The following is a 27,138-nucleotide window of genomic DNA, read 5'->3' on the forward strand; positions in this document are numbered from 1 at the left end:
AAAATATCCTGAATATTTTCTCTAAAAATTAGAACTGCGATTCATATATATTTCCCATAGAGAGATAGTCGAAATAAAAAAGTCACATAGTATTTGAATCCACTTCTAAAAATCTTTTCATCTGAGTATTACTTCGTTAAATAACCTGTAAAAATTATACGTATCTACAATAAAAAGTATTACAAATAATTTGTTCCAAATAGGTAAGGAATAAAAATGTACCACACTGTTTCATCATCTGGTACCTTCCCCCTCCCCTACTTAAACGTTTTTTTGCATCCGCATGATGCAACGAGCAATAGAAATTTCCTGGCGCTGTGTCGCCAAAAATATGGCGATGAGCTTCTAACCGTGGCTGACGAACCCATAAGTGACTTCTCTCTCTCGGAGAACACGTGTGACCTTCAGCGCACCTTCAAGCTAAGCGTTCTCTGTTGCTATGGCGAAGTACAGAGCTGCCATTGGTGGAAAAGAGAACCACCACCCGTCGTTTTCATTGGAAGATTTTGCATCCAATCTGTACGGCTGTTCCTCAATCAGCTGTTTCTACCGTGTTTCTATGTGCCATATTTGGAACTTTTTCGCTTTATTGAATCAGTTTAATCACGGTCTGATTCACAGATAAATTTTGATCGACGTTTTCGCAGCTTCTTTTCATTCTGATAGCAGTTGCGGATCATAATTAAAAACATGTAAACAAAGATCTAATTTAAATTTACAGCCGTCACTTTTTTGGTTGGAATAATTAGAGAAATCAGTCTGGAGATGGGAATAATTAAATAAATGAAAACTAAAAATGAATGCTTATTTCTAATTTATGAAATGCGTTTATTTTAATTTATGATTCATAATATTATTTTTTTAATTGCGTACTATACAAAAAATAATTTCAACTAGGAAGAAAAGAATATTTTTTACAGCATTGTTAAGATGAAAAATGAATTTGAAAATATTGCATTTAAATATTCCGAGCAAATAAAATTAACGCCTACACTTTTATAATATTTTTTCAAATATTTTGAATTTTATTATAAAAATAAAAATGATTAAAAGCTATGAATATTATTCATTACAAAAATTAAAAACCCGAAGCTTTAACTTATTAGACATTGTTCAAGAACATTTATTGTCGCTTACAGTTATAATTGCACTAACACAGTTTTATGTGCATTAAATACAATTTTATGTGTATCAAAATCTTTGAACAACGCATTAAAGGTGCGTTAAGCTGTCATAAAACTTCGTACACCGTGAAAGGAAAGTTACTAAAAAAATTGAAAACTATAATTTTAGAATCTAAATGCAAAATCAATTTAGATATTTGCAGGTATATTTCCTGACAAACAAACAGAAAAAAAAAAAAAAAAAAAAAGAAAACAGAAAACAAAAATTTGAGTTTTACTTCGAGATAGCGAACTTCTTTTCATTGAAGAAAATGATGCAAGCATCTGTAAGCAACCTCAACAGAAGCGTCGCCAAATTGGCTTAATTTTGGCGTAGTTTCTGTAAAGAACCGAATCTTCTGGGTAACGTGAAGGGCTTTAATTCTGCAAACCTCAATACTCAGCTGTCATTCGGTCGGTGTTCGTCGTTGTGAGCTGTCGAAGAAGAAAATCGTGCTTAGGTTCCATTACCTAATTAGCCGGTGTTTCTCTTACTTCGATTCAGAGCCGCAATGTTTTGAATGAACCATTCTCTCAACTGAATGCCAACTTTTTTAAAGTTATGAGTTGGAATATTGATTTAACTAAATCTTCTCTACCTCTCACCCGTGTTTTCGACAAGTTCGGAGATATTATTTGTCAGCAGTTAAGCGAAAGTCAACTTATGAAAGTTTCCAGTGTAACCAACCCACCGATGGTCTGGAGGAGACCACACAGTGCTTTAGAAAACGAGTCAATCGACGCTTTAAAAAACAACATGAACAGTAAGTGGATAGTTGAGCTAAGATGCTCCGTTTATCTGTACTGAATTGTGTGGAATTGTAATCTTGTTTAGCATTAAATATTGTAATTTTAATTAATTTAATTAAGCAATCGCAGTTTGTCATGGAAGCTTTTATTTTAAAGTTTTTCTTTGATAACATTCATGTTAAATTATGCAAACTTAATATTCTATTTAGACAACGATCTGGCTTCAGTTATTATTAACCTTTTAATCTCTTTATTAATTTCAAAGTTAAATTGTAATATCTTGAAATTAGAAGTATTTTTTGTTAGTATAATAAATTGTAATATCTTGAAATTAGAAGTATTATTTGTTAGTATAATTCTCCGAAGTGGAGGAATGATTTTTGAGCAGACTAAAATTGCCGAATTTGTCAGAATACTGAAAAGAAATTTGCTTGCTGATCTTTATTAGTGCTAAAAGCTAGTAGCAGTTTGAAATATTCGTGTAATTTTCGGAAATAAAGATTGATTTTAATATGCATCTTATATTATGAAGTTAACCAAGTTTAGGTCGCGGTGCTAATAAACTGCGATACATGGTGTTTTAATTAATTTAGAATTGTTATAAAATAACTTAAAGATATTTGGAGTTCCTTTAGATCTCTATAAAAGTGACTTTATGATGCCACATGTCCGATCGCAAGTTTTTCATATTTTGAGTGAATTTTAACGAAAATTTATATCCTTAGTTTTGTTTAAAATTTCGAATTATTTGTATTATTTCAAGTATTGTTTCTGGTACCGGTTAATGCCGCTATCAATTGAATTTCCAGTACTTCTTTTAAAAGCGTTTTGCGTAGTTACAAGAGTTAACGAAATAAATAAATGAAATCTGTTCTGTTTTATCTAATTTTTTTCTTATTTGAGCATTTTAATATTGAACTTTTATAAATACCTTGTCCACTTTCCTTGAATGTTAACACACTCCTCCCCCCCTGCATTTCCACGTAAAATTATTGAGCGGCTTATTGATTAAACTACGAAATGCGAAATCATCGGTTTGGAGAGAATTTGGCGTGTGCAGAAAGTATATTAATCGCAGTTAATGAGCATATTTTGAGAATATGTTAGATGCCGGCTTCAGCTGTCAGCCTTTTTTCGCCGAAGTGAAGCCATCCTATGAAATCAATTTTGAAGAATCTATCAGTAACCTAGGTGCGACTTTGTTTGCCGGCGACGTTAATAGATATAATTAATTGTCATGGTTTAAACAGAGAATTAGTTTAACAAAGCTAATTATTTTAACCATTTCTTACTTTTTTTTTGGGCGGTTCATGTATTTGAAATGCTGTTGTCGCTATTGCGAATTAATAATGCAATTACAGATTAACCTTTTTTCTTGTTTTAATGTTTGTGATTTTTTATTTCATTCTCGTCGACGAGGGTTTAAGTTAATAAATTCCAAATATCCGATTGTAGGAAAGTAAGAGTTTTTTTTATTAGTGTAAAATAAGTGAAAATTTTTTAGCTTTCATAAATACGCGCATAAATACTTACCCGATTAAAAAAATATTTTATAATTTGTATTAAACCTCATATCAATTTTTAAGCAGAATCGATTCACAGTTTCTTTTGAAAGTGGTTTTCGTAACTCCTCCCCCCCCTTCTAATCAGCGCGTGTAGTCATTGTTGCTGTGCTATTTGGATTGAGGAAATGTTTTTTAAAGGAAGATACAAAAATTTGAACTCGAGCAGTTTATTTCTGAAAGCTGTATATAACAAAAATTATGAAATTGTGTTTCTGAATGCAAGAATGATTAAAAATTGTAAATTATTCCATTTTGGCAAAGTCAAACCATGAAATTTGTTAGGTTGCTCCGTTTTAAATAAAATGGTAAGTGTTGGGAATGGCATAGAAAAATAAGTATCTGCAAAGTCGAGTTGAAAAGAATTTATTATCGTCATCAATTGTACGTAAAAGGCCACTGCAAGTGGGATTTATGTATCATAAGCGAAGCCAGTGATTATAATCAGAACCAACAGGATTGCCTTTGATTTAGGTGATATTTTGCACCACATCGGAATTGGATATCGTTAGCCACTTTTTATCAGTCGTGTCTGAACTGCGTATCATTGCTGTTCAAGAGATGCGTAAGTGTTGGTAATTGCTTAATTTGCGGTAGAAAATACAAAAGCATGTTTGGGATTGCACTGGTACTGAAGTAAATGAACATCTGCCGATTTATTTTTTTTAACACCATTACGTCGCTTAATTATTATTATGCCCTTGATAGTCAGATTATAGTATTACAGTAAAATACTGCTGTTAGCGTTTATGAGCAAGAGCTGTGAATTTTACAGTTTGCCTGCGCTTCTAACATTTATTACGACTTGCCGTTCAGTAACCACCAAACCACCTGTGTCAATAGTTTGCTCCCTTTAAAATCCCGTGGTTATATTCGACATCGCGTGGCAGAAATAGATTTCAAATCTAATACCCGATTTTCTTCTAATATTTCCAATTAAGAAAAGTTATGTGCTGCATGAAAATCGGGAATGAAATCATAAACTTCAAAGAATGTGGTTTTTAAAAAAAATGAAATCCGACCATTTACGTCATTGATTTGATCAGTCACCCGTTTTCCTAAAATATCAAGATTTCTGTTCTTATTTGTAGTAAACAGGTTTGCACGAAATTTTCTCATAAAAAACATTTGCTTTGCAAAACTGTTGGGTAGTTTTCTTGGCGACAACGCAATAATTTTTAATTAATTACACCGAGTTTTAATCGAGAAAAAAAATGTATTAATGAGCTTCATTGTATCCTTCTATTAAAACCTCGATGTAGAAGTTCGTTAACCTAAAAACGAGTAAAGTGAATTTATTTAAATAATAATTCAAGCAAGAAAAGCACGCCAATTTGAGTTCAGCGTTAGCTAAATAATCTTCCGTTTGGCGTTGATTTCAGATGGAAAGTGAATGAATTTCAAGAATTTGCTTTGTCATTTTAAATGCTTTGAAATTTTCCGATTCCAAAGGTTGAAGTTTGATAATTTAAAATATTCACATCTGTTTGCATTATCTTCACTGGGAATCGTTACAAAAGCGATGATTGTAACAATAATCTTGATAAAACAAGTTTTTTTTTTGGCTTGAAGTATCAAAATCTGACGTTCTTATTAACGAACGATAAAAACTTGGTTGCCAAATCTTGGAGATAAAAACCCGATGTCTAATTGATTTCACAACTTTATGCATGCAATATAATCCTGTTTTCGCATTCACATTGCTTGCGTTGAGCATTAAAAAAAAAAAAAAAAAAAAAAAAAAAAATCGTGTAGATGAAATTACTCTTCGCTATTTAGAAGATTAATTTTTTAACTTAATTTCGAAATGAATTTTTGTTGCAGTTAGTATCACTTTGATTCATAAGTAAAATAAATGTTGACCGGTAAGTGAGTAAAATAATTTAAGGGGATAAAAGTCTAGTTTTTGAAAGAAGGAAACTGCAGAATTTTAAGTGTTCCTTCTGGTATATTGTATGTCTTTCAAGGACCAACGCAATTTTGTTTTTTAATTTATTTATTATTATTTTTTATACTTAGGCAATATTTTGTATATTCCAATATCAATGTATGTATTTACCATATTTTAAATGAAAATGATTAATCATTTCAATGAACAGATTTATGTATTTTAAAACCTTCAATAAACTAATTTTGTTAATCTATTGAACCCAGTTATGGCAAAATTTTCGCGATATTGCAAATTAATATACTTTTCAATACTTAGTAAAATCTTTTGATTATATTTTAGTAATACGTTTAGTATATTTTGACGTAAGTCTTCAACAAGGTTATTTTCAATTTTCGGACCCAGGTCAAGTGATTAAAACCACGAAACAGCGCTAATTAGTATCAAACTGGTAGCAATTTGATGGCAACCAATTTGATACCAAGCTAATAAAGGAAATATTGTATGGTTTTGTCATGCTTAGCATACGAATGTAAATCAGCTTACTAGAAAAATGTTTTTCCTATTCTTGAGTGTATTAAGGCCATTAACGTCCCAATTCTTTCATCATCCCAGATTCGACCCCGGTAAACTGGCTGGTTGTATGCACTGCATTGAAGACAATCAGATAAATCTAAGGCCCATCAGCGGCGAGAAGTCGCTGAACACTGGTAGTTCGGTCCGAGGTTCGAATCCCGCTAACGGGCTGGCTGCATGTGCGTTTTCGTGGTTTTCCCCATGTTGTGAATACGAGCCAGATTCCTTTAGAAAGTCCTCGGTGAAGGCATCCCTCCTCATAGGCACATAGCCCTCAAGGCTTTACCGTAATCATAGTCACATCACTGATATAACGTTGTGTCTTCTTTGCCGAAGCAATTAAGCCGCCCTTAAAAAATCTGAATATGAAAACGTGTATCCCTTTGGCTAGCTAATTCTAATTTGAAGTTACTAACCGATTACATTGAAACATTTCAAGTACTCTTCTCAGTGTTGCCAACTTTTAATTAATTGCCTATAAAGGAGACATGAAAAATACGTGCAGCCAGCCTTGAGGAGAACATGGAACGCATCTGTAATGTTCTGTAACCCGGTCTGTCGAAAAATACAAAATCAACGTAAAATGGTTTTTGGAAGTTTTCGCATTTCCAGCAGAATGAAGGTTCATTTCAACTGATTCAACACCGTGGCCTGCGAGGTCGCGTTAAGAAAGAAACAAAGGTGGGTTTGAAATGAGTTGAGAACCTTGTCAATCTCATTCTGGAAATGCGCAATTTTAAAGCGATTATTCGGCGGATTGTACAACCCAATTCGTGCCTCCTTGCTTTGGCTTTCAATTTTGCTGTTGCATATGGTACACCCAAAGTTTTTGTTTCTATTGTAAAGTAGTAGTTTTAATGTCTCTTTTCAGCGGACTTTCAGAGGCGAGTTTTGTATTGCTTCTCGGCCTATTTTTTTGTATTCTTTTCTTTTTAAAATAGGCAGCGTAACGTTTTCAGCCATGTTTGCTGGAAACAATTTTATTTCGTCTTTAATTAGCGCTTTAGCAAGTCATTTATGCAGTTAACAGTTAATGTCATCGAGTTTCGCGATAAAATAATCAAATAAAATCAACCAGTGTTTTTAACCAGCCTTTTTTTAAAGAAATTTTAGTGCTAGCTAAGGATTACGTGTTTGTAATCAACGACTGTCGAAAATAGTCGTAGTTTTGGATATTTGTAAAAAGAAATATTTTCTTGAAAGTAAAAGTATCTCATTTGAAATTTACCTTTATAATTCCGTTCTTTTGAATTTTAAACTTAAATCACAGTATGTCATTCTTTAGAAGATATTAGAAGAATAGTTAACGCTTCTACACCCTTTTTTCTTTTAATTTTGTAACAAAATTTTATTTTCTAAATTTCGAAAATTCATAAAATAAATGGTCCAAAATACCAAGTTTTATCTGAAAAAAAAAAATACTCTGCATTAATCGTGTTATCCGAGTGTATTTTTATCTGATAATTTCAAGATGCCTGTTAGGGAGGGAGGGAAGAAGATATGACCCCCCCCCCGACAAAAATCTGATGAATTTCTTCTAAGTCAAATGAAGTGGCTCACGAAGTGTTTTTTTCGTGTGTCTTTTGTCACATGCCTGTTGCTGGAGGGGATTGGATGTTCGAAATCAAAACACGATAAAAAAAACACCCATCCACATATATTGAAGCTGGATTGTATTAATAGAAGCAGTCCTCACTGTTTTTTATTTGGCCTTCCGCCCATGGTTCTGTTTCAAGGCTGTTGAAGATTTCGCTTCCTCCCCGATCTGGCTAAAAGCGGTTTCAACCTCTTACCACACGCACTTGCCTAATGAAGTTGTCAACAAGATCTGTTATCATTTGGAAGAAACTTTTATGCAATCGGAAAAATATTCTTTGGAGGTTGTTGCTACGAGGTTCTGTATGTCAGTCAGCGCACCGAGTTTTTGCAGTGCAATTGGAAAAAATATCTGTGAATCTATTTTAATTAATTGAAAGCGTAAGTACAGAGGCGTAGCTAGGGTTTTCAGCGCCCGGGGACTACTGAGGATTTTGCGCCCCTCTCTGTGTGCCACGAATGGAAAACATTTCCTTCTAGAATTTCGTACCATCAATTTGGCGCCCCCTGGATGCTGCGCCCGGGGACAGATGTCCCCCTTTGGCCCACCCTAGCTACGCCACTGCGTAAGTGGTATTATGAGCTCATACTTGTATAGAAATAGGTACTTTACAGTGTTGTTGTATTCATTAAAATTTGACTGGTTAATTTTCAGAAAATTGATTTTAAATCTCATTGAGTGGCACTTTTTAGTATTTGATTATAAAGTCTAATGAGAGATTATAACTTTGTGCTTTGTACTATGTTTGTAGAAAATATTTGTCCAATTGATATTTAGAAAATATGGTTTAATTACTTTCTAGTCACATTTGCATTAGATTTATCTTTTAAGTATTTCATAGTGGCTGTGTTTAATAGCACACATTTTAAGTAAATTACCCTTCTATGTAGTTCATATTATCATTTCAGCATTTTTCTTATTAGATCATTGGCATTATTTTGAAGATAAATGCTAGACAGTTGAATAAAAGTTTCTCAATGAGATTGTAATATTAGCTGGACATTTTTCATTATAATGGAATTTAGAGACTTGAAAATAAACCTACTGCTTAAATCACAGCTAAATAGAATGGTGGATGTTATTTTTTATATGGATGAAAATTTAAGTGTAAAATTATAGCTTGAATGTTTTACTTATTCATTATTTGTTATGATTTAGGTGTTCTATACTTTTCTGATGAAGATGAGCCATCTGAAAGGCTGATGGCTTGCCAAGCTTTGGTGGAACGGCTGGAACAAGCCCTTCGTGAGGCCAAACTGCTTCACCTGCAGTGCGGGGAAGTACTTTTGCCACATGACCTGATTTGGAGGATTGCTGACCAAGTGGTGACAGCTTCAGAGTATGAACCATGTGGCCTAAGGGGTTGTCTAATATATATTCATCTTCAAGTAAGCAAATTTTTGTTAATATTTTTAAGTTTTGTATATATATGGATTTGGGGTTAGTTATTTGTATAGTTGGGATAAAAAGCATTTAATAAAATTCGCCAGTGGAATTGTTTGCCTTTTGGTGAAGTCATCACTTTATTAATTTCATAATTATTATTTATAGTAATAATTTAATATAATTTCATAATTATAATTTATTAGGAATATTTTTGGGGCAATTAAAAGTAGCAAGTTAAAAGTAATTTTCTTCAGAATAAAAGTAATTGAAGCCGAAATTTTGAGCTTTTAGTAGTTTGGTATATTTGAAATAAGAAATATGCAATTTTTGCATTATGGTGAAACTGCCATCTTTTTCATCATCAAGGAAAAAAGTATTTAAAGCAGCGTTTTGTAAAAATGATAGTGGCAAAATCTGGAACAAAATTCTTGTGTATTATAAATACATACAGTAATATTTGTGGGTGTTTAAAAGTTTAACTTTTCAGACACTTGAAACATGTTGTTGCATAGTTTCGTCGTTTTTAGAATATTGAACATGAAGAATTGTTACTCTTTTGCAGTTCTTGCCCTTATTTATTTTTCATATTACTTTACTCAATATCCTGCAAGCTGTCTCTTCTATTGTAATTTATTTAGAATTTTCTGTTAACTCCACTATACTGGCCAGTTATTTCATGTGAGAGTTTTTGTTTATCCATAATTTTGGTGGACTGACCTTATAAAAAAAATCATGTGGGGAATTTGCCACTATATAAGATATATTGTTTTTAAATCCCTTGCAGAAATCATATTGAAAAATATACAGTTTATTTATATGTTTTAAAGAGTTAATCTAAAAGTTAAGTTATATTGATGGCTATGATATTTGGCAATAAACATTTATCTGGTGGAATAAAGGAAAAATTAGACTAAAGTAGCTTGTTTAATGTAGAGCTTGTAGAGTATAATATGTGCTTATCAATTTTTTTTTTATTACAGGATGTTAAAAAACTGGAACGGAGAAGAGTAGGGGTAGTGAAATGGGACCCAAACACAGTGGCAACTTTTGAAATCCACCTTACGCTCTTTCAAGATAACAGTAGCTGGTGGAGTCTTAGGCATCTCATTCCCGAAAAACTTCTTCAGAGCTTGGGCAAGCGTTCCAGTCTTGTCATCAGCAGTCATTTCCTCTTGGACAAAAAGAAGCTTTACCGGTCCTCCAGTCAGTGAATGCTTGTTGGACATTTTTCTTTCTCTTTTGAGTTTGTAGTTAATGTCTTTTTATGGCAGCATCTCGTGATTGTTTTGGTCTACGCACCCCTCAACTTTCAGTGAGCCTCCCTACTTTTATTGGGAAAATGTTAGTCTAACTTGCACCATTCATGAAGTAGGTAATTATCTAGATTGCATGTGAATAAATTAATCTGTTTGAACGTTGATGATTTCATTATGCCTTTCAATAGATATCTTGCATATGATTTAAACCTGCAGCATTATTTCACCTAAACTATGGATAGCAAATGGGACTTAAGCATTCTTTTTTAAAAAATTCAGTTATTAATCTAAATGGAAATTTAATAGTGTATTTGCATAAATACTTAGATAATATTTAGTTTCTCGAGGCAGGTGATAAAATTTTGCTGAATTATAAGATGTTTTCATTAAAAATGGCACTGTTCCTAATTATTATAATTCAGTATGTATTCCAAGGTCATGGGGTGCGTTAACCGGTGCGAGGAATTTGCTGCTAATCATTGATGCTTAGTACCTGTGGCTGCTGCTGGATGGCACCACTGTACATCTACATATTTAGTAACTGTCTGTGATAGGTACAAACTTCTTTCTTTGTTCATAGGACACTTGAAATAATATTTTACCTTTATGCCAACTTTTCCACTGCTGTAAATTACTAAATTACGAGGCTTGATGATAAGATGACCTATGCAGTGATTGCATAGCAAGTGGCATGACTTCGCATGGTTAAGGAAAATCTGTTTTTCTTGTGGTTTTTTTTATGTGCCATCACACAAATGTTTAAAAGCCTTAATCAATTGTTTTTTTCCTTTTCAACTATAAAAAGTAACGAAGTGGATTCGTTTTTTTTTTTAAAGCCACAAGTGATACTTGTTAACGCACAATTTAAGCTTTCCCGGTTTATTAATTCTCAGCATGTGGAAGTGTTGTGCCTTTTAATTAAAATCCATGCATCTATTAAATACTCAAATATTTGTGTAAATGGAACTTAAGGAAGAACAATGCATTGTCTTAATTGTATATTTTTTTAACTAGAAAAAAGAATAGTTTTCCCCCTTGGCATTATGTATAAAATTTGCATTTTCTATTATCATTGCTGAAATTGTGAATTGGAATAAATACTTTCAAAAATGTAGCTTTAGTATGCATATTTGAACTTGATACTCTTCTAGAATATAAAATATAATTCTTCTTTATTTGTATATAAAAAACTGATAAAATTATTGAAAAAAAATTTATTTGCATGGATCATAAATACTGGCTAAATTTATGTATGAAAATACTATGCAATAATGCTTCCAGATGATTTTGTGATTCCTTCTAATCAGTTCTATAGAAGTATGCTCACTAGAAATGTTTCAAACAAAAAGTGATTAAAAATAATCTGTGAATCCTTTTTAAACACAATGTGATAAAATTTTATCATTGGAAGTTCAATTGAGTATTTTCATTGTTGAGTGTAAAGTGAGTGAACTGAGAATTATGTGGTGGAAATCTTAAGTATGTATGCATGGAATTTTTTAGCTATTTTTAATGTCTATATAATTTTTAATGCTCTTTATGCACTGTATGAAAAAGCCCTGCCTCTGTTGTTTGCAGACTTGAATGCAGTGTTCCACTGGAAAATTTTCTAGGTTAAAATTTGTTATTGCATAAAATAAGTTTACGCTGTTTTGTTTTTAAAATTTAATAACTTATAAAGTTTTGATAAAAACATTTACAAAAATTGATTCAAATTTCAATATTTGAAAATTTTATTTAGTTATTTCCTTAGAAAAATGAATTCTATATGTTCAATAAAAATCTATTTGGAACACTGAATTTACAGCAGTTGCACTTTTGAAGCCATCTTGCTTCCACCTTTTGTGTCAGCTTCACCTAGATTAGAGAACACATGTTTGTAATTTTTCTAAGTGTTTTCCAAGTTTGATATTTAGTGTTTTGAATTTAATGCATTAACTCAAATAATAAAAACAATACTGTATTAACATATTGGCCCATACATACCGTTTTTGAGATTGGCTTATAAAAATATTTGTTGAAAATGTTTTTTTAGAATCTTGTTCTTTTTTTGGAGAGAATTCAGCGATATGCGAATTACTTTGCAGTATTTGGTTAATCCATTCAAGTTTAATTTCATTAAATATTTTTATAGCTTTTGTAATCTTACATTGAGTTTTTCCGATACCAGAAATATTATAAAAGAACATTTAACTTAAACTAAATTTTTTTATTAATATATTTCATGCTTATTAAGGCCAGTACAGTAAATCATTTTGCTTTTCAGACCATTTAACATATTCTTATATTAAATATTTTACGAATAAAATCCCATGAGTGGCATTCTAAAAAACATTCTGTGATCTTGCTCATTGTGTCATGTAGTCAAATGAAGAAGCATGTTTTGTAAATGCTCTAAAATGTTTTGAGGTGAACTGGAGGGGGAGGCATTTCTTGGCTTATTTATGCTAACTTCCGTCACATCTAAAATTGTACTAGTCAACATGATCTCTTTTTATACACTGCTGTAAAATTTTCCTTAGATTTTGCTTTTCAGTTTATGCTTTTTAAAGGAAAATAAGTCAAATGTTTCTGCTCTATAATTATTATTCTTACTTCCCAGCGAAAATTCATAACATTTGTTTTAATCATTCCTAAGTTCTTTCAGTTTTATGTACTACTATAATCAACTAGTTTAGACAAGAAAAGAGGTTGTGTACTTGTGTAGATTTTTTCAGGTATTATACTGTTTAGTAGGTTTAGTCGTTATAATCCAATTTTTGAAACCAAAGCTCTGAGTGTTGCATGTGTATTCATGAGGTGTTCAGGAAAATACATCATTGTATTTTTTGTTCTGTTGGCTAAAAATGCTTGGAAATTTGTGCTTGTATGTGAACAAGATGTGGATGAACAACTTTTTGTATGTGTGTTTTATATTTTATAAGAAAAATAAATAAAAAAATTATTTCGAATTTGTGTGTGTTTTATTTGCATTTATTGTTACTTAATCGATAGCATTGATATATTTGAAAACAGAGTTAAACTGACATGGTAAATTTCAGAAAAAGTGATCTGAAATTTTACCATTCAATGTCTGAATAAAATTGCTTGAAATCTAAGTAAATTATATGCAATATTTTAATACTTTTATTTCAGATTTAAATGCATGTATGATAATGGATTTGAAAAAAAAAAAAAAAAAAAAAGCTGCTTTTGCTTTGAGACTAATGCAAATCGGTTTTTGGAAATTGGAAAATTTTTTTCAAATTTGCGTATTTTTTTTTTTACAGAAATAGACCATGTGTTTTGTGTTAAGTATAGACCCTTGAATGTTTAGAAATTACTACTTTTATCATCTTAATCTTATCTATTAGATATCAAAAAGTACTCTTCAAACTATTGGAACAATAACAATTATTTACAAATATGATTTATAGAAAGAAATATGAAATGTCAGGATTGAAATTCAATTTAAAACTACAGTCAAAAGTCGTTAATCCGGACTCGTCGGGACTTCGGCGATTCCGGATTATCGATTTTTCTGGATTATAGATCATCAGTTTAAATCTCTTAAGATGACATGCAGAAATTCTAAAATTAAAAATATGAAACCGTAATTTATGAAATAAAGAACAATTATGATCTAAAGGGTATCAAAATTTGCAAAAAGAAAATATTTATTTGTTTACTTTATTAAACATTTCTTTTAATGTAAGTTATTTAAGTTTTGTTTCGTTTCATGTGATAATACTTTCTCTTTAATTCTATTAAACAGACATAATTTCTTGTTCAGTTACAAAGTCCCGCTGTTCAAGTCCTATTATTGCTGTGTCGAGAACACCGACTAATTTGTCAATCGAAATTTTTTCGTTTTCAATAACCTCTGTTACTTTCTTCGCTATCGGAAGCGAATTATAATGACGAGGAACTTGTTTTAAATCATATCAAAGATGGAGCATATCGAGATGAAATACTACATTTGGTAAGGAATTATAAGCCAAATAAAATAAAAACATCTGCGCTGAAGATAAGGATACTGCTGACAGATCAACTTCCAATTCATTACGCGCCCGCCGCGGCGTTCCCCCCGCCGAGCAGCGTGAAATTGATAAACAGATTTCGGATTTCAAAACATACTTTCGCTTTAGATCCTTTACATATTAACAAATATATATCGGAAATTCTATTTGATATAATCGAAAGTTTAAGCTTACTTTTATAAAATTGCTCTTACAGTCTGCAAAAAATAATAAGCCGGATCCAATTCGAAAATTAAGGAACAACGCAATCATCAACATTAACTGAAATAGATAATTTTAGCTTATACGTCCATTATACATAAAATGCGCACGCGAAAACGTATTCTGCACTTGCGCACACTCATATGCGCAGTCGTAAAAGGTCTTACGCGCACGCGTAAACGCCTATGCGCATGTGTCAACGCGGCGCATGCGCAGAAATTTTTAGTTTTGAGGTCCGGATTATAGATTATTCCGAATTATGGGTGTCCGAATTAACGACTTTTGACTGTATATAAATTTTAATTTAAGAACCAGCATTTCTGAATTTCCTAGGATCCTGGTATTGTGTGAATAATTATTGGATCATATAACCAAAGTTTAATGCAAAAAGATACTGCGAGTAAGTAGTGTGGAATTGCAATAATGGAGAATGTATTTATTACTGATTCCTTTTGGATTTTTTAAAAACAGACATTACTGAATGGCAGGTAGTACAGATATCTATTAAATACCGTATGCTTAAAAACTTCTTTAGCACAAACAAAATCAATTAACTACTTAGTTGTCTAAAACTATTAACCATGTTAGAATATTAAGCTTAAAACTGCTCTTTGCATTTAGACAGCTATTTCAAGAAATGAAGTAACCTCCTGTAGCTGCGGATGAAACAATAGGTCAGAAAAGGCGAATCAGGAAACCATTACAAGTTTAAAGAGCTTTGATGAAAAAATATCATAAATAATTAGAATAAACAAAGATTTTTATGATAGGAAAAGAAAATGAAGGGCATATTATCAGTAATGTCACAGTATATAGAATTTGTTTTTATCCACAATTATCTAATTTAATTATAATTTGGAAAATATGAACATAAAGTCATTCATTAAAAATAAGTGTGAGTCTTCTGTTTCCCATTGAAATATAACAGTAAATTAAATACCGGTTTTTTCTGTTTTGAATGTTAATTTAGTTTTCCAAAATAAATTTCTCCAGGTGTAAATTATTATAACTCAAAGGTATTAGTCAATGGCATTTTGCTTCACTTTCACTCCTTTCACTTTTGCCTTAATTCACTATCACCAAATATTAGAGCCCTGCATTATATTTAAAGGAATTGAAGAATCTACATGAATGTTTCTCGCATTGTGAAAAAACAACGGTATCTAGAGCCATCAAATCTCCAGCACGCAAGATTGTATCAAATTCTAAAAATATGCTGTTTTTAAATATTTTGTGATATTGCAGTTGAATTTTATGTAGTTTAAGTGCGAAGAACGTGATATTTAACAAACAAAACTTAAAAAAAAGCCCTTTTGGTCATGGTATAAAATCTGAAAGCTTTTGATTTTTTTTTTAATATGGATTATTCCTATTTATTGGGTTTCTAATTGCTGCTGGATTAATTATAGTAGTATCTTGATTAACTAGGCATCTGCTGCAATATAGAAAACTACAGTTTTTATCTTTAACAAATCAAAATTTGATTTAACTGAGTTCTTGGTTATTTGGGAATCTGAATTCGTTTGTATTAAGCATGCCAAGTATTAATTTTGAAATCGGCTGCCAATAAGTATTCGTCAAACCATTTTTTTAAAAATATGAGATAGCAAAACATTGTTATGGATTACAATTGTATAAATTAGGTATGAACAGATTTTTAGATAAAGTAGACTGCAGTTGAAAATATTTCACACTTAAAAATAATTTAAACACTACATATATAATGAAAACTGTGTTTTATTGAAAAACAATATTACAAATGATTATGCAGTACATATACATACAAAATCAGCTCCCAGAGCCATAAGTGTATAAAGTAAGAAAATAGAACTCTGCCTATAAAAAATTTGCAGCTATAAATTCCCAACCATTATGTAAAAAGCTTCTTAATCATAAATTTTAACCTTTTTGTAATTCAATTTACTAATAAATGAGTTGAATAGAAGGCACGAGAACAGAATTAAAGAAGCAGAATTGTAAGGTGAATAGAAGAAATTTGGATATTTTTGTTCTTAAACAAAACTGAATTTGATGCAAGTAGTATTGAATCTTACTACAGTTTTTCTTTACAGGACATGAAGTAATATACATGCATCAGCCAACTGAAAGCAACTATTATCAAAAAACCACAAATAGTTATTGCTTGCCTTTACTATCCTTTCTAATATTTAACTAAAAAAATGGCAAAAATGAATGCTTTTTTTTTTTTTAATAAGTCACCTTCATACAACAAATTTTTCATGCAGTTAAAGCAATACTGTGATGTTTAACATGTATTTATTATACAAACAAAATGAATTACTATAAATATGTTTCTTTAAATATTCATGGCTATTATATGGAACATAAGCATTGAATGATCTACTTTGGAGATTTAAGAAAAAAAAAAAAAAAAAAAAAAAAAAATAATGAAGACGAAGAACCATTAAGTACAGAAATATACAACGAAGGAAGTAAATAAATAAGTACTTCCTTTCTTTTTATTTAGTTTTCCTCCCAATATAAAATTATACCACTGTATCAGCAGATCCTTTTTTAGTACCATGAAAGCTAATTATAAAAATTAATAGAAAATCCAATTTTTAAATATATATGTACAATTTTATAGGGTATACATAATTAGCTCATCTTAAATTCATCTAATGAGCTCATCTTAAATTTTAAGCTATTTTTATTAGAAATATTAATGACACTTGTTAATTTTAAAATTAATGTACATAAAAAGACAAATTTCTTATTTTATACAAAAATTACAATTTGTTGTAAAAGTATGATGGAAATATTCAAATTAAAGGACAAAATATATTTTACAATGTGTAAATTAAATATTTAATAATTTCTCACTTTTTAAGTAGAAAATTGATTTCTTTATATTAAAATTGCTGAGATTTTTAGAATACAGTGTGCTTTGAAATATTTTTGAAATTTTAAAAGTGTTTTTGAAATTTCAGGTACACAGTTTTGACTGTCATTTTTTATTTTACCTGAATAAAATCACTTCTCTTGAAAAATTATTCCCTCTTCTCCTTCTCTTAAGAGTAAAAAAAATAATCAACAATTAAAAATATTTCTTAAAATGTTCAAGCTAAATATATAGTTAAAAAGATAAAAAAATTCTGAAATTGTATAGCTCTGAACAGTTAACCATGCTATTCTTACCTAAGTTCAGATGCACTCATATCGAAAATGCACACAATAGTAATCATTTTTCAGCAGTCTCCCAAGTGAAACTGTGTTTTACCACAATTTGATTGATTTAATTAAAAAAAGGAAATTATTAAACATAATTCATGATTTTACACTTGATGAATATGATAAGTATGCAGTGAAAATGTATATCTGAATTGCCATGGAAATTAATCCTTCAATACAGATTCCATTTTCATGAACAGCCATATTATTCTCTGTTTATACTTCACATATTCCAGATACGAATGATATGCAGTTTACAAAAACACATAGTTATGATGCTTTTTCACAGTTCTGATGTTTCCAAGTTCGTTATATGTGGTGGGGTGATTAACTTTGGAATCTGTTCATAACTGTAAACTGCATTACATTTATTTAAATCATTCTGGCGTTTTGTATCTATAGAGTCATGAGAAAGTAAGCCAGAGCTTGTATCATCCGAGTCTATGATATGGCTGCCATTTTTAATCGGTTTATTATTGTGGTTTAGTGGTGCGATTAACTTGGCAGGTGGTATATTTTTACCACCATAATTTGGGTGTCTTGGGGCAGGACCCCGAATTCCATTTTTCACTGGTTGAGAGTAGTTATTATCCGAATTATTACGAAGTGTCTGTTGGTTGCAGATTCCAGTACCAGTCTTTGAATGTTCATTTGGGGCACTAACTTCAGAAATTGCATTTTCATCCAAAGAATTGTTGTCCCCAGAGTTGTGGCTGTTAAAAGGAAGAAAAAGGTTTCAGTACATTAAAAAAAAACTTTTTCATATTTCTGTCAATTTATGAAAATTTCAAACTTTGAAAAAACAAGAAAAAAAAAAAAAAAAAAAAAAAAAAAAAAAAAAAAAAATACTTTTCACTAACCAGATGGATTGCTGTTTTTGTTTAAATTTATTATAAATAAGATAATTTGTGAAGAATATAAAACATTGATTTTTAGTTTGATTTTATGACAGAACAATTTCAGTAAATTTCCTAAAGAGGTGAATACCTGTAAGCATTATATATATATGTAATGATATAGAAATATGGATTGCTATAACAATCATTACACACACACACATAATAATGTACATAAATAATATACACACACATAAAATACACATATAATAATAATATACACACACATAAAAATTAATATATATATATATATATATTAATTTTTTTAAAGTCCTTTTTAAAAATTGGCTATTTGTTTCATGTGAATTAAAGATGTGCTGTCACCTAGAGCAAAATGAAGATTTTATTAATAAATACTGAACAATAAAAATGTTTCTTACCTTATTTGTTCATCTTCTTTATACCATTCATTATCGTATGAATGCATCCAAATTGGGTTAGATCTGGAAGAAGAGAAAGCAAAATAATTTTTATTCATCATAATTTGAAAAGTTATAAACATCTTAGAAAATGCTTTTAATTTTGTTCCATATCACAATATGTATTTAAAACAAATAATTTTGATTTCTTTCAAAATTATTTGATTAATAGAGTAAATGCTGTTAGTGATCTGAAAGAAGATGACAAACAAAACAAAAATTTAAGTGCATCAGAATGTTAACAGATACATAATAATAATAATAATAATAATAATAACAAAAAGATTTTAAAAAGTGTTGGAAAATTTGCATTCTTCCTTGCATCTGTGCAATGCTGAAAAGGATAAGAAGTGCTATATAATTCTGAAGTAGAAGCCAATACTGTATATTGTCCTGATGTGGCTGTCAGTGAGAATGTAGTTGCTTGCTAAGTTCTTTTATAATAATTTAAAAGGCAAAAAGCAAAAGCAAGAATAAATTTTTTTCCATATATAACATTTTTATTATTCTTTTGTAGCCCTCACTAACTCCTTACTGATTTCATGCATGACAACACTTTCATGCATGAAAACTAAACTGAAACTATAGGTGAAGTGAAAGTAGTACTTTATTATCTAGTAGAAGCAGTTGTAGTTATTATGACCAATAATAATTGTTGCCTACATCACTCGCCTACCAGTAACAAAGTTACGTTACTCTGAAAACATGGTGGGAGAGAAGATACAAATATCTTTACAAATAACACTGATACAAATATATAAAGTGAAATTATGTACACAAAGAAAAACATAATTAAGTTTTAAATTAATATGAAAGAGTTATAAGTTCAAGAAGAGTCAATAACGTCATTGAAACGAACTGGAAGTTTTACTTGTCTTCCACAGCATGTTAATTTTTTTTTAGGTTGTTCTAGTTGCTGACTTGGCACTGATGTTTGCTTACTTGGCACAGATGTATGATCACTTTTTGAAGTTGGAGACAAAAGTTCATTAGGTTGTAACACATAAGCTGGTTTTAACCTATCCACAGAGATACTAACTTGTTTATTTTTAATTGATAGAAGAAAATATTTCGGGGTTCTTTGCAGTACCAAAAATGGTCCTTCATATGGGGGCTTCAAAGGTTTTTTTACTCTGTCAACCCGCAGAAACACATGCGAGCATGTGTACAAATCTTTTGGGATGAAAATCTTTTGTTTACATTCAGATTTGGATTGAAAGGGCTTCAAGAGGGCCATCTGATTTCGAAGATTACTTACAAAATTATCATTAGATATTGGCATGTTTGATTCTTCAAAGAATTCACCAATAATGGTTTTGCCATAAACCATTTCAGCTATTGTATGCTTACAGTCCTCATGTAGAGCAGCTCGCAAACCCATAAGAACTGTTGGTAATGTTTCTGTCCAATGAAGAGAGTTACGACGTCTAATAGCTGTTTTTAAAGTACGGTGTAGACGCTCAATTTTCCCATTACTCTGAGGATGGTAAGAAGTTGTATGGTTTACTTTTACTCCACATAGCGAAGCCAAATTTCGAAACAGTTCTGAAATGAATGGAGTTCCTCTGTCAGTAATAACACAAGAAGGTACACCAAATTGTGTTATCCAATGTTCATAAAAAGCTCTTGCTATATTTTCTGCTGTGATATTTGATAACGGTACCACTTCCATCCAAGAGGTAAACCGATCAATAAGTCAAACAATTAGAAGGTGAATAAGGCCCAATTAAATCAATGTGCACGACACTAAATCTTTTGTCTGGTGCTCGATACTGAGAATATTCTGATTTTGTATGTTGAGTTACTTTATTTTTCTGACAATCGATACAAGTTTGGGCCCACTGTTTAAGATCTTTTTTTATATCCGTCCAAATGAATCTTTTAGTAATCTCTTTTACAGTATTTCGGATTCCAGGGTGAGCTAAACCATGAATTGCATTAAATATTTTCATCCATGCCAAGTTTTAGGTATGAATGTTCTTATATTAGAAGTAGAGGTATCGCAATATAAGAGTTTTTCTGATGGTAATTGGTGCTGTTTAATATGCAGTGATTTGGAATGTAATTTCAACTATTGCAGTTCATCATCATTAATTTGTGCATCTGCTATCAGGTCAAAATCAACAACAGGTGAATCGATGTCCTCAATTCTAGATAGGCTGTCTGCAACCACATTGTATTGACCACTTATATGGCGTAGGTTAGTAGAGAATTGTGAGATATATTGTAGCTGTCTTAGTTGTCTGGGAGAGGCTTTGTTATTATTTTGCTTAAAAGCAAATGTTAAGGGCTTATGATCCGTATAAATAGTAAAATTGCAACCTTCAAGTAAATCAAGTAAATGTTTAAAATGTTTAATGGATAACTATATACCCTAAAGCTCGCGATCGTAAGCGCTGTAATTTTTCTGGGCATCATTAAGCTTTTTTGAAAAAAATGCAATAAGCTTTCATCCATTTGGTTCTTTTTGTTGTATAACTGACCCAATAGCCAAATCGGATGCATCTGTGAGAAGTGCCAGTGGGTAATCCGAATTGGGGTAGGCCATCAACGCTACTTGAGCAATATCTTGTTTACATTTTTCAAAACTTTTCCTGGTTTCATCAGTCCATAGTATTTTACGTCGATCTTTTTTTGTCGATTTTATGCATGACAACACTTTGAAAACTAAACTGAAACTATAGGTGAAGTGAAAGTAGTAGTTATTATCTAGTAGAAGTAGTTGTAGTTATTATAACTAATAATAATTGTTGCCTACAAGGTTATCGATGTGGCTGTAGCCATGATCTTTCCCAGCATGTGCAGCAATGTAATGCATGGAAGTCTGACATCAAATATAGCTCTCAAAGAAGCAACAGGAATTAGGAATGCAGTAGACTATGATATTCAATTCCCCATCTGTTTTTACTACGAAGTAAAGCATCTACTCATAGCCATGTGTATCTGCCAACCTAATGTAATGGAAAAGTAAAACCCAAATAGTATGATACAGCAGTTATAGTTGTGAAGTTATCCCCTTTTATCCATGTTTTTCTCTCTTATGTAACAGGTTGACATGTCATGTTCATCTGTTTTGTTAAGTTCAAAGAAAACACCAATTAAAAAGCTTTTATTTCGCCAATATTTAATATGCTGCTTTGGTAGGCTGCAATGTATTCTATTCTGCAACAATTTTTAAATGAACTCCATGAGTTTTAAGAGCTATGAATTACACAACAGAAATCAGAAACTACGTATAATGAATAGGCTGAAACAGCTTATAGTAACCCTTGCCGAATGGGGGGTTATGTCATTAATACACTGCACATATGGCAAAATTGGGTTTCACAAAGTCCACTTTCTATGGAAAAAATAGGTTAGGTATAGTTCAGATTAAGGAAGTATATATAATTTATACAAACCTAAATATTATTGTAATTAAAAGGGAAAAATTAAACAAATGTTAACTGAAGAGATTTCTATTACTGTTAAATAAGTAGGTATATGATACAATTATTTTTTTAAATAGATGGTGATTTTTGTTTGGGACAATGTCTGATGCAACTCGTTAAACATTTTGCAGTAAGGAATGCAACGTTTTCCAGTACCTCTTATAAAGTAACCTCTTCTTTCTTCATTTGGGTCAATTTCCATTACAAAATCAGACAGTTCCAGTGCCTTTCTTAAAAATTTGTTTAAATTCTTGTAAGTTACAGTTTCATGATCTTTTTCACTAAAGCTGCTTTCAATGTCTGCTAGTGTTATAAGATTATTAAATATTTCATTTATCATTTCATGATCATAATTCTTGAGTAATTCTTAGATTTATCTTTCTCCCATATCTGAAAATTCTTTGCCACCTATTGCTTTTGCAGTCTGTATGCTTTCCTTGGCTTCAATTTCAATAGATGGCAATATTATAAAACTTTTATCAACTGGCTGGAGCGGTTGCCAGGAAGGATTTATTGTTGATAAATTCACTTTTTCCCATGCAAGTTTAATCATTTTGATGGAATGTCTTATGTTGAGTTTCTTTCAAAATGCCATTTATGTGCCATGCTTTCTTTGATCTAGTGCTTAACTGCAGAGATGTAAACATGTCTGACATAATAGGTTTTCAGTGTTTTTCTGATTTCCTCGATCCATTGGTTAGATTAAGGAAGTGGTATCGGCTGGGAGGAATAAAACTTCTACATTTGGATTGCATTGTTGTGAGGGCTTCAGTATAGTGTCTTGGAGCATTACCATGAATTAGGAGAATCTTAAAGCTCAGGTTTGGTTTCTCTAAGCAATGTTTTACTTCTTCAGTGAATGAACTTCCAAACCAATCATTAAAGAAAACTATTGCAACATGGCCAATGGTCTTCAGCTTACTGCATATAATTTAAATTCTCATGTTGAATAAATTAAATGCAGACAGCTAAGATAACACATATATGCATAATTGCATTCCTAAAGGGCTTAATGATAAGCAGGTATTGAGTAATGGAAGAGTTGTTGTCATAATTGTGGTCAAATCAGCAATTTAAAAAATGAAAGATTCGTGTTTGGACGATGATAAAAAGCAGTCTGTAATCAACTATAAAGGAGAATTTAAAACATTGAACTTGTGGTGATGGCGATAAGGAGCGCGCCTAGCGCCCTCCGATAAGTGTGGCAACCCTAGAGGAGAAATTTCATACGAGTAGCGAGCAGAGCGAAACAGGCAGGCTGTCGGGCAGTGTGCGCGAAGTTCCGAAATAAAGCTTAATTTTTATTGTGCACTATGTCTTGTTAATATTATATTAATGCAGTAAGAACATAATCTGTGATATGGAATTCGAGGATAGGTGGTAAAACATAACCGGAAATTTCCATAATGGTAACCTGGACTGTGTTAAATCGTATGAACAGTTCTCAAGCACTTTCGGTTTTGACTACAAGCCATCACTCAAGATCTCCAAACCAGAAGTAATGGATTACATCGGTTTTCGTCCTCCGGATCACAGATGAGTAGTAATTATAGATCATTTTATAATTCTGTTTTCTACTTATCATTTAATTTCATTTTCTTTAGTTAAATTTTTCCTTTTATTTTGGCTTAAAAACCTTGCACAATGTCTGATGTTCATGCCGTCCAAATTCCGGTTTATAACCGATCAGACCCATCTTTATGGTTTATTATGTGTGAAAGTACTTTTGCTCTTGCCACCCCCAAACCTATCACAGAATCCATTACTAAATATAATTATGTAGTTTCTCATCTTCCTCCATATATCGCATCACTAGTACGGGATTTACTTATGAAAACAGACCTTATTGATCCATATGCAAAGCTTAAAACTGAGTTAATAAATCGTTCAGGAGAATCTTCTCAGCAAGAAATTCGCCAATTATTATCTGGAGAAGAATTAGGTTCTCGAAAACCTTCCGATTTGCTTAGAAATATGAAACGTCGAGCAGAATCTTTAAATGTTCCTGATAACTTAATGTTAGAATTATTCCTTCAACGTTTGCCTTCGACTGTTCAGTCTATTTTGGCAGCGGTTTCCAATTTAACTGTAGATAAAGCTGCAGAAATTGCCGACAGAATTTTAGAAGTAAATCCAACCCCAGGGACTTGTGCCGTTTCTCGCACAGTCGATCAGTCTCTTGAGGATAAATTATTTAAACAAATAGAAAAATTAAACAAACGTATTGATCGCATTTCTCTTTCTCGTGGTCGCTCGCCAAATCGCGGAGATCGCAATAAGGAAAGAAGCAATTCCAAAAGGAGAGATTATTCTGTTTGCTGGTATCATAGACGTTTTGGGAAAAAGTGTAGAGATGACAAATGTACAAAACCTTGTTCATGGCAGGGAAACGAAACCAGCAAAGAATAGAGGCGACTTATTCTTTGCCTCAAGTTTCACGTCGCCTGTTCGTTCGTGACCGTAGAACAAACCTTTCATTCTTGGTCGATACCGGCTCTGACGTGTCCTTACTTCCAGCAAATAATTCTCAAAAACGGAATTCGTCCCAACAAACACTTTTCGCTGCTAATTCTTCTACTATTCATGTTTATGGTCAAAAAACACTTTCTTTGGATTTCAAATTAAGACGACAGTTTACATGGACTTTTCTTATAGCAAATGTTAGTACACCCATTCTTGGAGCAGATTTTCTCCATTTCTTTGAATTGGTCCCTGATCTCAGAAACAAATGTCTCAAAGATTTAAAAACGCATTTTAAAACCGTCGGTTGCGTGAAAAATGCAAGCATTTATTCAGTAAAAACTGTATTTAGTGATACACCATATCACAAAATTTTAAAAGAATTTCCTTCAGTTACTAGATTACCAGATCCTAACCAACCTGTTAAACATAACACCGTTCATTATATCATAACTAAAGGTCCACCTGTGGTTGCAAAACCTCGTCGGTTAGCTCCAGATCGCTTAAAAATAGCAAAACAAGAATTTCAAACTATGATGCAATTAAGGCATTTGAGACCTTCGAGCAGCAATTATGCATCCTCACTTCACATGGTTCCAAAAAAGGGAAGTCTGGAATGGAGACCTGTAGGAGATTATCGAGCATTGAACGCTCAAACAATAAAAGACAAATACCCTATTCCATGTTTAGCCGATTTTACTGCTGCATTGCACGGTACTAAAATTTTTAGTCATGTCGACCTGATTAAGGCATACCATCAAATACCAATTAACCCAGCCGACATCCACAAAACCGCCATATGCACACCATTCGGTTTATTCGAAAGTATCCGTATGCAATTCGGCTTATGCAATGCATCTGCGACTTTTCAACGTTTTATAGATGAAGTCACGCGGGATTTAGAAGGCGTTTACGCTTTTGTCGATGACTTGCTCATATCCTCTAAAGATTCTGAGGAACATTGCAGGCATTTGAAAGCTTTATTTTCCAAACTTCAGGAATATGGACTTTGCATAAATGTTTCAAAATGCACCTTTGGTCAAACATCTATTGATTTCTTAGGTTTTCACCTTAGTGAAAACGGAATTGAACCTCTTCCTGACAAAGTCAAATGTATTTTAGATTTTCCTCAACCTACCACTCTCACTCAGCTTCGCCGATTTTTAGGCATGTTTAACTTTTATAGATGTTTCATACCTAAAGCAGCACATATTCTTTCTCCTTTAATAAAATTGTTAGAAGGCTATATTAATAAAAAGAAATCTCGTTCTCGTGTTCAGGATTCATCCCCACAATTAAATTGGAACGAGAATGCTGAACAAGCCTTTATTGCTGCCAAAAATGCCATTGCTCAGGCTACCCTTTTGAGACACCCTATTCCCGGAGCCCAGCTAAGCATCTGGGTAGATGCCTCAGACGTCGCAATCGGCGGCACACTTATGCAGTTGTCTCAACAAACATGGGAACCTATAGCATTTTTCTCTATGAAACTCAATAAAAGTCAACAGAAATGGTCCGCGTACGATAGGGAATTATTTTCTATTTATTCTGCAATTAAGAAATTCCGACACATGTTAGAGGGCAGAAATTTTATAATTTATACGGATCAAAAACCGTTAATATACGCTTTTAAACAGAACCCTCATAAATGTTCACCTCGACAATTGCGCCATTTAGATTTTATTTCTCAGTACTCTACTGATATTAGGCATGTGCAAGGTTCAAAAAACGTCGTTGCTGACGCTCTTTCAAGAATCAAAATTGATTCCATAACAAAATCTCCATTTTTGGATTTAAAAAAATTTTCGGAAGCTCAACGGCATGATCCGGAGTTACAAGACCTTCTCAAAAACAACACATCATCTTTGAAACTGGAATTTAAACCGTGCCAATATTCTGATGGTAATATTCTTTGTGACATATCAACAGACATTCCTCGTCCATTTGTTCCGAATTCCTTTCGTAGACTCATCTTTAATCATCTGCATAATCTGTCACATCCAGGAATTGCAGCTACTACGAAGCTTATTTGTTCTCGTTATGTATGGCCCGATATGAAACGTCATATCAAAAATTGGGTGAAATCCTGTGAATCTTGCCAAAAATCGAAAATTACTAGGCATACTAAAGCACCACTGGGCACATTCTCTCTTCCTGATGCACGTTTTTCAGAAATCCATATGGATATCGTCGGACCGTTACCTCCATCAGAAGGCAACGTGTACCTTTTGACTCTAATAGATAGATTCTCCAGATGGCCTGAAGCCATTCCCATCCCGGATATGAAAACGGAAACCATTTGCAGAGCCATCTTCAACTGTTGGATATCTCGTTTTGGCTGC

General features: G+C 32.0%; 2 protein-coding genes and 1 long non-coding RNA gene across 8 annotated transcripts in view; 1 reads left to right on the top strand and 2 right to left on the bottom strand.

The window, feature by feature from the left end:
• Window positions 1-1,515, bottom strand: part of LOC118186613 (uncharacterized) — a 746,791-nt gene extending 745,276 nt beyond the window's left edge. Inside the window, exon 1 of the long non-coding RNA XR_015042523.1 lies at window positions 1,403-1,515. This is a non-coding gene — a long non-coding RNA (uncharacterized LOC118186613). The remainder of the gene's footprint in view (window positions 1-1,402) is intronic.
• A 38-nt stretch (window positions 1,516-1,553) lies between these two features.
• Window positions 1,554-13,129, top strand: LOC118185100 (protein charybde-like). Of its 2 annotated transcripts, none has more exons than XM_035354898.2 (3): window positions 1,554-1,927; window positions 8,695-8,924; window positions 9,903-13,129. In XM_035354898.2, the coding sequence occupies exons 1-3, from the start codon at window positions 1,726-1,728 to the stop codon at window positions 10,131-10,133; spliced, it is 663 nt and encodes a 220-aa protein (XP_035210789.1). In that variant the 5' UTR covers window positions 1,554-1,725; the 3' UTR covers window positions 10,134-13,129. The 2 variants fall into 2 exon arrangements, with proteins under 2 accessions (XP_035210789.1, XP_035210790.1); XM_035354899.2 differs by lacking the exon at window positions 1,554-1,927 and adding an exon at window positions 7,696-7,833.
• Window positions 13,130-16,117: 2,988 nt separating this feature from the next.
• Window positions 16,118-27,138, bottom strand: part of Cad88C (cadherin 88C) — a 298,274-nt gene continuing 287,253 nt past the window's right edge. For all 5 annotated transcript variants that reach the window (XM_035354905.2, XM_035354902.2, XM_085821698.1 and 2 more), the window contains 2 exons: window positions 18,867-18,929; window positions 16,118-18,303 (listed from right to left, as the gene is read on the bottom strand). In XM_035354905.2, coding sequence (XP_035210796.1) covers window positions 17,874-18,303; window positions 18,867-18,929 — 493 coding nt within the window. In that variant the 3' untranslated portion in view covers window positions 16,118-17,873. The remainder of the gene's footprint in view (window positions 18,304-18,866; window positions 18,930-27,138) is intronic.

This window comes from Stegodyphus dumicola, chromosome 8 (genome assembly GCF_044657685.1).
Source record: "Stegodyphus dumicola isolate Sdum_Otavi_A_Nest chromosome 8, ASM4465768v1".
Lineage (NCBI taxonomy): Eukaryota > Metazoa > Arthropoda > Arachnida > Araneae > Eresidae > Stegodyphus > Stegodyphus dumicola.

Bases quoted from the DNA above. Each gene is read 5' to 3' on its own strand.
- LOC118185100 (XM_035354898.2), top strand. From the start codon at position 1,726: ATGAGTTGGAATATTGATTTAACTAAATCTTCTCTACCTCTCACCCGT. The intron at 1,928-8,694 runs GTAAGTGGATAG...GTTATGATTTAG, and splicing joins TTTAAAAAACAACATGAACA to GTGTTCTATACTTTTCTGAT. The intron at 8,925-9,902 runs GTAAGCAAATTT...TTTTTATTACAG, and splicing joins TAATATATATTCATCTTCAA to GATGTTAAAAAACTGGAACG.